Consider the following 14,779-nt stretch of genomic DNA (forward strand, 5'->3'; position numbering starts at 1 on the left):
TTCGCGATCACGCCGTAACAAGATCCTCGGCGCCACGGCAGGATCATCCGTAACCCCGCTGAGCCCCGCAAGCCCGGCGCCCTCGTTTTTTGTATAAAACCGCGATGCCGGAGCTCAGCGGGACCGTCTCCGATCCGCTCGCTTGCGAGCAGCATCTCCGACATCCTAGAGCCGATCCGGGGGTAGAGCGCTCTCTGTCTCCACCAGGTGATCCTGGGGCTCGTTCCTAACCTTGTGCTCACGACTTCCAACGCACCGGCACGGTCAGCTCGAGGGTAGAGCGAACTCTGCCTCCTCCGAGTCATCTCGGACCTCGACCACCGGGCGCGTGGAATCGCCGAACACGAATTAACAGTTCCTATCGCACCGTCGCCGACCACGGGGTAGAGAGATCTCTGTCTCGCTCGAGCGCTCTCGAGTACGCGACACCAAGCCGGTGCTTCACTCCCTGTCTCCGCGAAACCGCCAAGCGATACCGCGAAAGACCTAAGGGTTTCGGCGAAAATACGCATACATCCGCGATCTATTCCCGCGTCAGCGATACCGCGAAATAGCAAGAGATTTCGGCGAAACACGCGAACACCTGCGATATATTCCCGCGCCGGCATACCGCATTCGCACGTGCCGCCGAACGGCACGTGGCCGTAGGAAACTTCGCGCGTCGCGGACACGCCGATACCGCGTGCTTCGCTCGCTATTGTCGAACCTCGATCGCCGCTCGCGCGGCCGTTTCACGCTCAGTGTACATATTGTAAATACGCGTTATGTTCTTATTCATTTAATAAACCTTTGTCTATACATTTAAATACCAGGCTCGCTGCATTTACGGACCCTATCTATTCGAATCCCGGAAGACCGACAAGCGCACGGGCGCGTCCCGCATCGAGCCGACGATTCGGTATACGCAAAAGCAGGGTCGTTACAGCCTTCAAGCTGTAATTACGAGTGTCGTAATTTCTATCGACCCCGTATGAGAGTCACTGGGATGCGTATAATTGTATGGGTGAGACATCCACACACATAGTCTCTCTACATCAGGTGCGTTAGTGGCGCCGCTTTCTCGGAGAACTTCTCAATAAACCTGCGATACCACGATGCCATGCCCATGAACTGTCTTACTTTTTGGACAATAGTCGGTGTTGGCCATTTCGCAATTGCCGCCGTTTTACTTGGGTCGGTTCGGATGCCATTCTTGTCAATGATGTGGCCAAGATATTTCAATTGCAGGCGACAGAACTGACATTTGTTTGGATTGAGGCGAAGTTCGGCCTTTTTAAGCCGGCAGAAAACCTCCTGGAGGTGTTTACAGTGGTCTTGAAACGTTTCGCTTGCTATGATAATGTCATCGAGATAGACAAATACGTGGGGTTTCAATTCTGGCCCCAATACCGTGTCAAGCAACCTCTGAAAAGTCGCTGGTGCCGAATGCAGTCCGAACGGCATCACTTGAAACTGGAAAAGGCTTTTACCCGGGACTGTAAAGGCCGTGATTGACCGGCTCTCCTTTGCTAAAAGTATCTGCCAATAACCCTCCTTTAAATCTAGTGTTGTAAGATACCGGGCTCCTCGCAATTTGTCCAGTGTGGCGTTCACCTGAGGTAGCGGGTACGCGTTTTTTTCGGTGACCGCGTTCACCTTCCTAAAGTCCACACAGAACTGGTACTTTCCGTCCTTCTTCTTTACCAACACAATCGGAGAGCTCCATGCTCCTTGTGATAGCTCAATGATCCCCTCTTGCTCCATCCATTGGACTTCCTTATTGATCACTTTCTGCATCGCAGGGTTGCGCGGACGGTATCGCTGTTTAACCGGTATTTGGCCTTTCTTTATTCGTAGGTAATGTGGCCTAAGGCCACGAACAGGCAATAATCTTAGACCCCGCGCCGCGACCACCGAATCGCCCACGACGTTCGCGCGGTTCCGTCCATTCGTGAAATCTACGCGGGCCGACCATTCGCCCGCGGCGCGTAGCGCGGATCACCGCGGCTGGTAACACGGGCCGACCGGCCGCCCGCACCGCGCACCGCCACAGAACGCTCGAGAGAGGGTTACCCCCACTTTCGAGCCCACGGGTATATAAGCCGGTCCAAATGCGAGAGAGGCACCTTTTCCTCGCTGAAGAGCACTCCAGCAAACGACCCTCCAGGTCTTGGGCGCTCTTAAGCTTTCCTCGACCGGGCTCACCCGGCTCTTGAAATCGCCGCTACTTCCGAGACTCGGGCGCTCCCGAGCCTTTCTTGACCGGGCTCTCCCGGCCTCCGACACCGCTACTTTCAAGACTCGAGCGCTCCCGAGCCTTCCTTGACCGGACGCTCCCGGATCTCTTTCTCGCCGACCCCGCCTTAACATTTAGCCTCGCAGGCAAATTACGCTACCGCGCCGCCGACTCGCGACCGCGGAGACTATACAAGCGATACGGCCTGGACGGCCCACCTTGTAACCTGCGCCGCCGACTCGCGACCGCGGAGACTATACGAGCGATACGGCCAGGACGGCCCACCTTGTAACCTGCGCCGCCGACTCGCGACCGCGGAAACTGTACGTGCGTTACGGCCCGGACGGCCCATCCTGTGACCGCGGAATTGATACGTACGATACGGCCTGAGCGGCCCGATCTGCTTCCCGTGTCAATCCAGCTCCCGGTGGATGTTGATACGAGTTATACTTCGTTAACTTTTAGTTCCTTTTTATACTATTGTATTGTTTCTTTCCTTACGTTCATACTCTATTGTGTTATTTCTTTTGTTCTCAATTAAGCATAATAAATCATTTATTTTTACGTTAACCACGTCTCGGTTCCTTTCACTCGTACCCCGGATTCTGACGAGCTATCGCGACGGAAATATTGATGTTACAGTAGTGTGTTGCCAGTTTGGTGGTCCCTGCCACTACCTCGAATTTTTGTAGTTCTTCTCGTAGGAATTCTTGTAGCCTTCGTTTTTCTTCCGCTGATTGCGCCACCAATCCAGCCGTCATGCAGATGTTCTCCAGTTTGTTTTTTCTCTGAGGTGGTGGCCGCAGTGTTAGGACCAGTTTTGTCCACAGGTCTACCCCGATTAGCATAAAGCTTCTGGATTCCAGCATGACTACAAACTCGTGCCAATATACTCGCCCTTGTACATGGACGGGCAACGTGATGCTGTTATTCGTATTTATCGTGCCGCCGTCTGCCATCCTGACATTCCTTGTGTTTTTCTCAGGCGCGAAGTGGAATGAGTCCGCCGTTTTAAGTGTGTCCGCGTTAATGCACGAGACTTCGGACCCGGAGTTTATCAACGCCTCTATGTTTTGATTTTCGATGGTTACTTGTAAATTTGGCCGCAGAAAGAACTTTAGTTTCGATTCGCGGACCGGTTGGCGGCGGCGTCGCTTTCGGTCCGTCGGTCGTTTCCCTGAAAGGGATGACAGTCCTTAGTCAGGACTCCGTCCTTCCCGCATCGGAAACAGAATTTCTTTGGTGTTTGTCGGCAGTTTTGCCGAGTATGTCCCCTTTGCTTGCATCGCCAACAGCAATCCTCCCGGTTGTAGGTTGCTGCGGCGATGACCGGTGCCGGAGTGTCGGGCTTCCAAATTGCTTCTACTTGCTTACGGATTTCTTTATATTCCGTGGCCTATTCGTTTAAGTCCACTAGATTTCGCACGTTCTTCATTGTTCGGGAAAAAGGGAACATTTTCGATGTCACGACGTAGCGAGCCGGAGCCGTATTGATCACGCCGCGCTCGCGTGCCAAACAGCTGGCTTCGTCGCTAACACGCGGCGTTAATATTTTCATCACGACGCTTTGTACATCGAGTCAACTTATTTTAATTTATATTTCCTACGATATGCCGGTAAAAATTCGTCTGGAACGACCGAGATTGTTCCATCGTGACGTATTTTTGGTGCCGGCATATTCCAGAAAATACTAGAACGTTTCGCGGTATAAAAGGAGCGGCATTTTTCCGTGCCGAACAGTCGAATCTAAAGTAGCGTGCGGATTCCCCGGTTTTAGTTTTCGTTCTGTCTATTACTTGACGCGTCGAGCATTGTAAAGCAGGTGTCTAGAATAGATCGCGTGCGGCACGTGTGCCTTTTTGCGATATTGTCGCGCGTTTCTAAACACTTTTTTGTACGGAGAGAATTAAATATAGACTTCGTATACTGAAACACGTCTTTTCAAACATTTATTTTTATGTAGAGCTTGTACTCAGGTCGTAAATTCTCGTAGATCCAATCTAGTTGCTCTTTTTCTGAGAGGCCTCCTGCCCGTCGCATCAGTGTCTGTATGGCTGTAACGTACTGTTGGAACGCTTTTAACGGCTTCTGGACCCGGGTTTTATTTTCGCGCAACATTTGCGTCCGAAGTCGTTTTAGTAGGTACTGTGCGCGGAAGCTAGCTTCAAAATTCCTCCATGATGCCCATGATCCTTAGTTGTTCCTATACCATAGGAGTACGTCTCCGCGGAGCATCTCCGGTAGGTCCAGCAGCATTTGGGCTTCGTCGTATCCATATGCTCTCCGTAGTTCCTCTAACCTCTCGAGGAATCTAAATGGGTCCCTTCCGTCGAAGTGGCAGCCTCATTTTCTTATTCGATCCATTACTTTTCCTTGGTTTATTGAGACCACTAATGCGTCGTCGTCGTCGTCTGCCATATCGATCGCGATATGTGGTGGCGACTGAACGTCTGTCGCCTTCGCCATTGGTCGAACTCCGGAATTGCTTTCTACGTATTTTCTAAGTCTGTTCCTTAACTTTTCAATCGGTCCGTCGCACTCTAGACCGAGACGTTTTAGTTTGGCCGCAAGCTCGGCCTTAGTTCTTTCGTATATCCAACTCTTCATGAAGCAAGCCCGTCATTGTCGTGCTGGTTGATAATACTGTTCGGGTGCCATGTAACGTTAGCGACTTTCGGTGTGGCGTAGTTTGCCGGATTGAGGCTCGCCGGAGCCAAAGTTCGGTAAAGCGCGATAGGTCGGGCTCGTAGTTGCGGTCTAGGCCGACAGAAGCGCCCGTCGGAGAGACCGAAGTTGCTCGGGCTGGCCCGAGGGGCAGCGGTCGGGAGCGCCCGACCGCGGCGGTGCCGGCGACTGGCTGTCGCACGGCGGATCCGTTGCCAGACGGGAGCACCCGTCCGGGGGATCGCGTGAGCACAAAGTGCCCTGGAGGTGACGGCAGTCGGGAGCGCCCGACTGCGGCGATGCCGGTGGCTAAGAGTCGTGCGGCGGGTCCTAAGCTTGGACGGGAGCGCCCGTCCAAGAGAACCGAAGGTTGTCCGGGATAACCCGGAAAGCGGCGGTCGGGAGCGCCCGACCGCGGTGGTGTCGTCGGCTGCGTGCCGTACGATAAAATCTAAAAGCCTAGATGGGAGCGCCCGTCTAGGGGATCTTGGTGGCCCGGACTATCCGGAGGCGCCGGCGGTATCCGGTCGCCTCGGTGACGGAGCCTCGGGAGCGCCCGAGGTCTCCAAGAACCTGAGGTAGTATTCTGCCTTGGGAGCGCCCAAGGCAGCGGAAGACTCTTATCGGGAGCGCCCGAGTCGGAGAGTATGCGAGAGGCTTTGGGGGCGCCTGAAGCCTTTAGGAGCTGGAGGATGTGATCGGTGCTAGGATTAGGACCGGACAAGGTACTTGCTCTGCCGCGAGCTCGGCTTATATAGCCGCCGAGATAAAAGTGGGGGAGCTCTCACTCTTACCTCGGCGGCGCGCGCCATCGTCGGGCCGGTGGTCGCCCGACGAACCTCCCTGGCGCGTCCGGTGTTGCCTGGGCCGGAGTTCGCCCAGGACTTCCTCGGAGACGGCGTTGGCCGTCTAGGGCGAGTGTTCGCCCTTTTAGTGGTGAGGCTTACGCCCTAGCAAAAAAGTACTTGAGTATTGCTAATAAAAAGAAAAAAATGTTATGCAGTTTTATTTGTTAGTTTTAACATTATACAAGGTGTCCCACACCTCATGACCTATCCGGAAGACATGAGTAGTTCTAATTATTTCGAACAAGAAAGTCCGTAACCATTTTTTAATTTGGGCGATTATTTGCAAGAAATCAACGTTTGAAAATTTATTATATCCGACCGAGAGCGAAACGATGCGACGACGCGCGAGCGAGCGGTGCAGCGATACGCGAGGCGTGGTTAAAGACATCACGCGAGCGAGACGATGCGACGACGTGCGAGTGACACGACGCGATTGTACTTAAATTCGCTCGCACGTCTTCGCATCGTGTCACTCACGCGTCGTCGCATCGTCTCGGTCGCACGTCGTCGCATTGTCTTGCTTGCGTTATGTCTTTAACCACGCTTCGCGTATCGCCGCACCGCTCGCTCGCGCGTCGTCGCATCGTCTCGCTCTCGGTCGGATATAATAAATTTTCAAACGTTGATTTCTCGTAAATAAACGCCCAAATTAAAAAATGGTATGGGACTTTCTTGTTCGAAATAATTAGAACTACCCATATCTCCCGGGTGGGTCATGAGGCATGGAACACCCTGTATAAAACTGGCAGCCGGGACCAGTGCTTCAATATCCAGCGATATACCGATTATGGCCGATCAAGATATCTTAGACATTTTCGGTGATAGCATGAGTGACCTCAGCGACGAGGAACCGAATCCGCAGCAAGAGGCCGAACCGCCGGACCCGAGGCGTGGGGTCCCGAAAATAGGATCAGTAGTGCAGAGGGGTGACCAGGCACAGGTCCGTCATACACAGTGGCTGTCAGAGCCACCACCGACAAGCAAACCAAGGAGACGGCAAGTGGCGGAACTGACGGCAAGGCGTCGGACTTACGACACGCTAGCAGCGGCTACAGAGGCACTGGACGCCCGGGCATCAGGGAGACCACCGCCGAGTCCACGAGCACCGCCAGCACCACCGCAACACAGGCCAGGATGGCAACAAATACTGAGGCCGATACTACCACCACCATTTAGGCCGCCGCTACCACCACCAATGCAGAGGCCTTGGGGACCACCTCCAGTACAAACAGCGAGGCCTTGGGTACCACCGCCACTACGGCCACGACTCGTAAAACTACCTCCATCACTATGGCCGACGCCCGAAGTGACCAATTGCGGGGCGATGATGTTGCGCGATCCACCGGGAGCCGATAACCCGTTCATCAAACTCAGAATGCCGACTGGAAAGACCATAAACGTTCCAGTATCTGCAGTCTGGAAGAACCGCAAATATCGGGCACGTACTACTAGTGCTAGATGGTTGTTGCGGTTTGACGCGGACGGCACCCTATGTACTTGCCGTCGCATGGAAGATGCCCCTTAAGGAAGGGGGTGATGTGGCGAGAGCGTAAGCCTCGCCACTAAAAGGACGAACACTCGCCCTAGACGGCCAACGCCGTCTCCGAGGAAGTCCTGGGCGAACTCCGGCCTAGGCAACACCGGATGCGCCAGGGAGGTTCGTCAAGCGACCACCGGCCCGACGATGGCGCGTGCCGCCGAGGTAAGAGTGAGAGCTCCCCCACTCTTATCTCGGCGGCTATATAAGCCGAGCTCGCGGCAGAGCGAGTACCTTGTCCGGTCTTAATCCTAGCACCGATCACATCCTCCAGCTCCTAAAGGCTTCGGGCGCTTTCGGTGAGTTTTCCGCTTCCTTGGGCGCTCCCAAGGCAGAATACTACCTCAGGTTCCTGGAGACCTCGGACGCTCCCGAGGCTCCGTCACCGAGGCGACCGGATACCGTCGGCGCCCTTGGATAGTCCGAGCCACCGAGATTCCCTAGACGGGCGCTCCCGTCTAGGCTTTTGGATTCTATCGTACGGCACGCAGCCGACGACACCGTCGCGGTCGGGCGCTCCCGACCGCTGCCCCTCGGGCCAGATCGCGCAACCTCAGTCTCTCCGACGGGCGCTCTTGTCGGCCTAGACCGCAACTAAGAGTCCGACCTATCGCGCTCCACCGAACCCTGGCTCTGGCGAGCCTCAATCCGGCAAACTACACGACACTGAAAGTCGCTAACGTTACAACTTTTAAAAAAAAATAATACGTCAGCAAATGTTCTTCAAAACACAATTGTGGCAATTGGTCGATGACGTATGTTCACGATTGAACGATGAAGATGGAAATAATAATTTCTGCGAATTATTAATAATGGACTGTATTTTTATTTATTATGCAAATACAGCGAAGACAAGCTGCTGCGAGTTTAATACTTGCTATGTACGGTTAAAGAATCACGGCGGATTAAAACAAAAGGCAAATAGCGCGATGCTGCGATGCGTTTGCAGTGAGTACTAGCCGAAGACTGACATGATCGGCCACGCGATCAGACCAGAATGGTCAGTTTCTTTGTCTTTTGACAAAGAAGAACCTTTGAACTTGGATCTTTCCGAAGGGATATTCCCGTTGCCAGGCGCGATACAGCACGTATAGAAGTACAAATTGATAATCGCATGAGTTGTCCCGGATGCGCTATGACATAGATCCGGCTGGACAACGCATCGTTATTATGACTAAGACTTTATCTTTTTTTATAGAAAACAAATCCTTGATTTCGAACAACGTAAGAGATATAAAAAATAGTTTATTGCAACAACAGCAAAATGTGACCAATGTAAAAAAAAAATCAATCTATTCTCTTCCTCATCTTCCTTTTAATGACGTTGAAGACTTTGAACAGCAAACCGAGCAATTTTTGAATCGGCCGAATAATTTCCAAGCATCGGTATGATATTGCATAACTATTTCTTTTATAATATTGAATTATTTACATATATAAAACAAATCTTAAGTGATATTAATACAAAACGTGTTAAGTATTATTACAATTGTTATTTTATTTAACTGATATTTTTTTACAGGTTATAGAGGTATTTCGAGTTGGAGGAAAAACTCTTTACAAATTTATAAAACGTAACTGTTGTCGTTTAATAACAAACGAATTAGCTGAAAAATATAGTTGGCTAGGAGCAAAAGCTAAACAAAAGTTTTGTAATTTGAAAATCGCAGATTTACTAATTGGTAAGTATTAAATAACAATCGTTTTTTTATCGCCTTCAATATAATAACGATATTTCTTTTGGGTGATTTATTAAATTTAATCTAATCCAAGTAATCTATGTAAAAGAGAAAAGGAATTTCTGTTTATAAAAATTTCTTTTTTTAGTTTCCGGTCAAGAACATTCAGATCATTTTAAAAAAGTGTTCGAGAAAGAGATTCAGAAGTGGTTGCAAAGAGTAAAGGAAAGATTAGAATCAGAAAGAAAGAATGTGTAAAAACATTAATAATTGGTTTAAAATTTATAAAACTTGCAAAGATTTTAATTTTTATTTTAATATAACTAGTTGGTTAAGCCATGAAAAGAATGATTGCTGTATCTCCGTAAGATGTTTAACATGCACGGAAGCGAACTTAACATTTTAATAACAGGCACACCTGGTGTGAGAAAAAGCATGATGTCGAGTATGTTGTAGAGAATTAGACTAAAATAGCTCGATGTCGCAGTAAAATAGCTATTAAAAATGAGTGGCTGGAGAAGTATGATGAGAAGTATTAATTAACGCAATGCCTGAAAAGTCTTATGAGTTAAAGAGGAAAAATAGATCAGTAAGTGTGAAAAAATGTACGTTAATTTTATTTTCTAGTAATAGCGTTACGTTGCAAAAAGCGCAATACAAACTGGTGATATTAAATATTATTAACTATAGTAATTGTGCAAATTAATATATAATTAGAAATTTTAGTGCAATGGTATAAGTATTTTAAAAAATATTAAAAATAAAACTAATTAAAAAAAAACAATGTACATTTTGTCAAACAATTCAATAAATTAATATACAGGGTGTCCCGCACCATGTGTCAATGCTTCTAGAGATAAGTAGATATCGGGAATACAAATTAAAAATTCCAGTGCCATTTTGCAAAATTCTCAATAGTTATTGAGAAAAAAATTAATTTGTCTAGCGCAAAAGCGACAAGGAAGCCACGCGTGAGTGAGCGCGGCAGGCGACGGCGCCATTCTTAGCCATTCGCCCGTCGCGCTCACTCGCCCGCAGCTTCCTTGTCGCTCTTGCGCTAAATAAATTAATTTTTTTCTCAATAACTATTAAGAGTTTTGCAAAATGGCACTAGAATTTTTAATTTGTATTCCCGATATACTTATCCCTAGAAGCATTGACATGTTATATCCCGAGCCCTTGGCAACAGAAGCTCGGGAATAACACCGGAATGTCGCACGCGCGCGACCTTTTAGCTTGATCGGCAGAACACCGCCGATCAAGGTAACCCGGCATTTCCGGCCGGGACGCGACGTTCGAGGACAGTCGCGGTTGCCACCCGCGATTCTGCTGATTGCTATGAATTTTGACATAGCAACAGCAGGAGATATATATGGGCAGCCGCGGCCCGGACGGGCAGTCGCAATTAAGAATCGAATTAGATTATACGCGTGGCGTCGAAGGCTGTAAAACAAAAACAAGGAAAATAAAGGAACACATCAACTTTACGAGTTAAGACTTTATTCCACGAGTTCCCGTCTACATTGTCCGGAGAACGGACCCCACGGCAACCCTGCGGTGCAACAGACACATGGTGCGGGACACCCTGTATGTATACATACAGGGTGTCCCAGATCAGTGGATGATGCCGAAAATGATAGGTAGATTTAATCAATTTAAAACGAAAAGTCCTGTACCATTTTGAAAAATTCTCAATAGTTTTCAAGAAAAAAATTATTTATGTACGCGTAAGAGTGACAAGGAAGCGTGGGCTGAGAGAGCGCGACAGACGACGGTGCCATTTCTAGTCATTCGCCTGTCGCGCTCACTCACGCGTAGCTTTCTTGCCGCTCTTAAACCTATACATTTTATATATTTTAATTTTTTTCTCGAAAACTATTAAAAATTTTTCAAAATGGTAAAGGACTTTTCGTTTTAATTCGATTAAATCTACCTATCATTTACGGCATTGTCCACTGATCTGGGACACCCTGTATACAGGGTGTTTTGTTACAACTTATTAACCCGGAAATACAAGTATGAAAGTCCCATACCATTTTTTAATTTGGGCGTTTATTTACGAGGTAACAACAATTATATTTGACCGAGAGCAAGACGATGCGACGATGCGTGAGTGACACGATGCGACCGAAACGATACATTTACGCGATTGTTTCGGTCGCATCGTCTCGGTCGCACGTCGTCGCATTGTCTTGCTCGCGTGATGTCTTTAAACACGCCTCGCGTATCGCCGCACCGCTCATTCGCGCGTTGTCGCATCGTCTCGCTCTCGGTCAAATATAAATGTTGATATCTCGTAAATAAACGCCCAAATTAAAAAATGGTATGGGACTTTCATACTTGTATTTAAGAGATCTATCTACTCATACCGGGTTAATAAGTTGTAACGAAACACCCTGTATGCTCTATAATACGTCCATAAGAAATCCAAAATAATCCGAAAACGGATTTATTTCGGATATTTTATGTACGTCCGTTAATGTATCAAATGTACATCTTATGGACGTCTTATGGAAAAAAAACGGATTTTTTTTAACTAAAAATGGACGTCTGACATCCAAAAACAGATTCCACTGGACATCCTATGGATGTTCGTGTACTATCTGAGTTACTAAGTATCGCTACTTTGCTCGACAAAAATTTTTTTTTATTTTTATACATTTTTCCAAGAATTTTTTATTTATATTAAAATGTATGAACATTTAATTCGCGGAAACTTCCTAGAATCATCGACAAAGAACCGATACCTAAAAGCACACCCTTCTCGTGGCACGTGACTACTCTTCATCATAGATCACACAGACACACTAATAGGAACTCATCCAGAACCCGTCAATACACATCTACTGTCGCTGCAAAATATTTAACTCATATTTTACAAGAAAATTACATTTCATATTATACAGTTTTGTAATACGCAACGAATGCTTAAGCATTGAAGGTTACCACGGCTTGTTTTTCAATCAATGGTTGTTATTTTATATTCTTCACATTATATGTATAGAAAAAAGATAAACTCTAAATTAGTTCAGTTAAAAGAATAAACCCTACAATTATAAATTTAAAAGCACTATGTTAAAAATTTTAATATTAATATTTCATAATATTAAATATTATAAAACAGCAACAAGGAAAGCAACTCTTTAAGTTACGGTAACGATGACAATAAGTAATTATTTTTATCAATCACTAATTAATGAGACTAATTAGTTTTTTGTAAAAACTTTTTTTTATTATATGTATATTCTTAATGTTTACCTACACCCGAGAGATTTTCCGCATTCCACGGGACACCCTGTATACAGGGTGTCTCAGCCCATGTGTAAAATCCTATACAGATAGGTAGGTCTTGGGGAAATAAATAAAAAAGTTCTTTAACATTTTAAAAAATTTTCAACCGTTATTGAGAAAAAAAATTAATTTGTCTAGCGCAAAAGCGACAAGAAAGCTGCGGGCGAGTGAGCGCGACAGGCAAATGGCTAGAAATGGCGCCGTCGCTTATCGCGCTCACTCACGTGTAACTTTTTTGTCGCTTTTACGCCTATACAATTTATACATTTTAATTATTTTCTCAATAACGGTTGAGAATTTTGTAAAATGGTACAGGATTTTTCTACTTGTCTCAATTAGTTTTATTTATCCTCCCAGTATCCTTCGTTATGCCTAGGACACCCTGTATATGTATGAGGTTCAAGTAAAAAAAGTTTTTTAATTCATAACTCACAAGATTCTTATCACGCGACGCAAGTCATGTAAGCACAAGGACAATCGCGTGACATTTACAAATGACTTAACTTACAAACAAGTCGTGCGTAATTATCGTCACAATTTATTTTTATGCAGGTGTTTATAAATAATGAATGTACCCATCAAAGTAATCTATAGCTTTGACTTGGTAACTTGTTGAATTTTATAGAATTTCTTTATCAGCCGAAAGTATTGAGGTACGTGTCTACGTTGTTGATTCGTGAAATTGTTTACTACTCAAGGCAACGAGAAATTTATTGATTTTTAAAAATATTTTTGTTTCTGTCGTCTTCGAAAATAACCAACCAAACTGTTTTCTACTTTGTGCAGGAAAATGAATCTCGTAGCTTATGGTATTATCCTGATCTTTTGCCATGCTTTGGCAATTGAAACAGACAATAATAGTAAGTATACATTGTATTTTTTCTCTTTTAATGCTCCTTTAGACACACATCAAACTATTATTTCTTTAGAAATACGTCACCTTTGTAGTTATATGACACTTATCTTTACGTCTATATACCTAACTTATCCCTATCGATTTTTAGACGATTTATTTCTAAGCCATCTACTTGAAACATTTTATTTTTTACCTTTCTGAAGCTAGTCATGTAAAAAAAGTACACATAAATTAATTCAATTAGTTAATAATCAATTAACGAACAAAAAATGTAGTGTAGGTATTGTATAATTTGCGACTTTATATAAATGTTTTTCGGAAGTATTGGTGCCAATGGAAAATGGAGGTGCTGAATTTGATAGAATTCAGAAGGCTATTATACTACCATTTAATATACAGGATATCTCAGCCCATGTGTAAAATCCTATACAGATAGGTAGGTCTTGGGGAGATAAGTAAAAAAGTTCTTTAACGTTTTGAAAAAATCTCAATAACGGTTGAGAATTTTTCAAAATGTTAAAAAACTTTTTTATTTTATTTATATTTTATTTATATCCCCAAGACCTACCTATCTGTATAGGATTATACACATGGGCTGAGACACCCTGTATAAATTTAAATTATTTTTGCTTGTTCTTCTAATAAACAAATATTTTTAACTGTAAATAGAACGTATTACATTGTATGTATAACGATTAAATTTTTACGTAAATATCCTTACACTCAAAATGATATATATTACACTAGGAAAAATGTTTTGTTGTAAGAACAAAAATTTTGCTCAAACAACCAAACATTTTGGTTAAAATATCCCCAACAAAACCGTTTTGTTGTATTAAACAAATATCTTGTTTGATTGTATTTTGTTCTCATTACGCACTAATTTTGTTATAACAACTTTAATATTTTGCTATCAAAATATTGTTGCGAAAAACAAATGGATTTTGAAACAGCTATTGCTTTATAGCAAACAAATAATTTGGTTCCTCAAATAAAACATTTTATTTATGAATATTGTTTCTTTATTAATTATATATAATAAAATTTATAATAATTATATAATTTATATTTGTCGTTTAAACATAGAAATAATATAAATTATATATATATTTTTTTTTACATATAAATATACATACTTACATACACACAGAGAAAAAAGTTTCTTTAGATTTAATAAAATTTATTTAAAATAAAGAAATATGTTGTTTGACATAGTCGAACAAACCTGTTCATTTGAAACAACAAATACAATTATTTGATTTTTCAAATAATATATATTATTATTACAAATAACTTTTTGTTTGACATATTATTATTTGTTTAAATTAAATAATTTTATTAGTTTTTTAAAATAATTTTATTATTTAAATAGAAGAATTTTGGAATATTAAAATAAATTTTTTGTTTGAAAAACTATTTTATTTATTTGAATTAATTAAATATTATTCTAAATTTATTAAACCTTTATTTCATTTAAAAGTATTTTTATTTTACTTAAATAATCCTGTTGTTTTCTTTGAAGTTATTTTATTATTTGAATAAAATTAACTGATATAATATGTTGAAAGTTTTTTTAATAGATTGTGCTATAGTTACAAAAATAAATAACTTTAACATTTAGCTGATAATTATACAAATATACCTATATTTGTACAATTATCAACTAAATGTTAATCTTATTTATCTTTG

At 44.0% G+C, this 14,779-nt stretch overlaps 2 protein-coding genes across 2 annotated transcripts in view; both read left to right on the top strand.

Annotated features, from left to right (window-relative positions):
• Positions 1-7,965: 7,965 nt before the first annotated feature.
• On the top strand, positions 7,966-9,201 carry LOC139104042 (uncharacterized; the record flags this gene model as incomplete). Its single annotated transcript, XM_070659259.1, has 4 exons — positions 7,966-8,212; positions 8,463-8,650; positions 8,787-8,946; positions 9,092-9,201. Coding segments are annotated over 4 exons (705 nt in total), but the record flags the coding sequence as incomplete, so codon positions are not given.
• Positions 9,202-12,788: 3,587 nt separating this feature from the next.
• LOC139103867 (uncharacterized) overlaps positions 12,789-14,779 on the top strand; it is a 50,981-nt gene continuing 48,990 nt past the window's right edge. Inside the window, exons 1-2 of the mRNA XM_070658948.1 lie at positions 12,789-12,887; positions 13,021-13,094. Coding sequence (XP_070515049.1) covers positions 13,025-13,094 — 70 coding nt within the window. The 5' untranslated portion in view covers positions 12,789-12,887; positions 13,021-13,024. The remainder of the gene's footprint in view (positions 12,888-13,020; positions 13,095-14,779) is intronic.

Source organism: Cardiocondyla obscurior, linkage group LG07, assembly GCF_019399895.1.
Source record: "Cardiocondyla obscurior isolate alpha-2009 linkage group LG07, Cobs3.1, whole genome shotgun sequence".
Lineage (NCBI taxonomy): Eukaryota > Metazoa > Arthropoda > Insecta > Hymenoptera > Formicidae > Cardiocondyla > Cardiocondyla obscurior.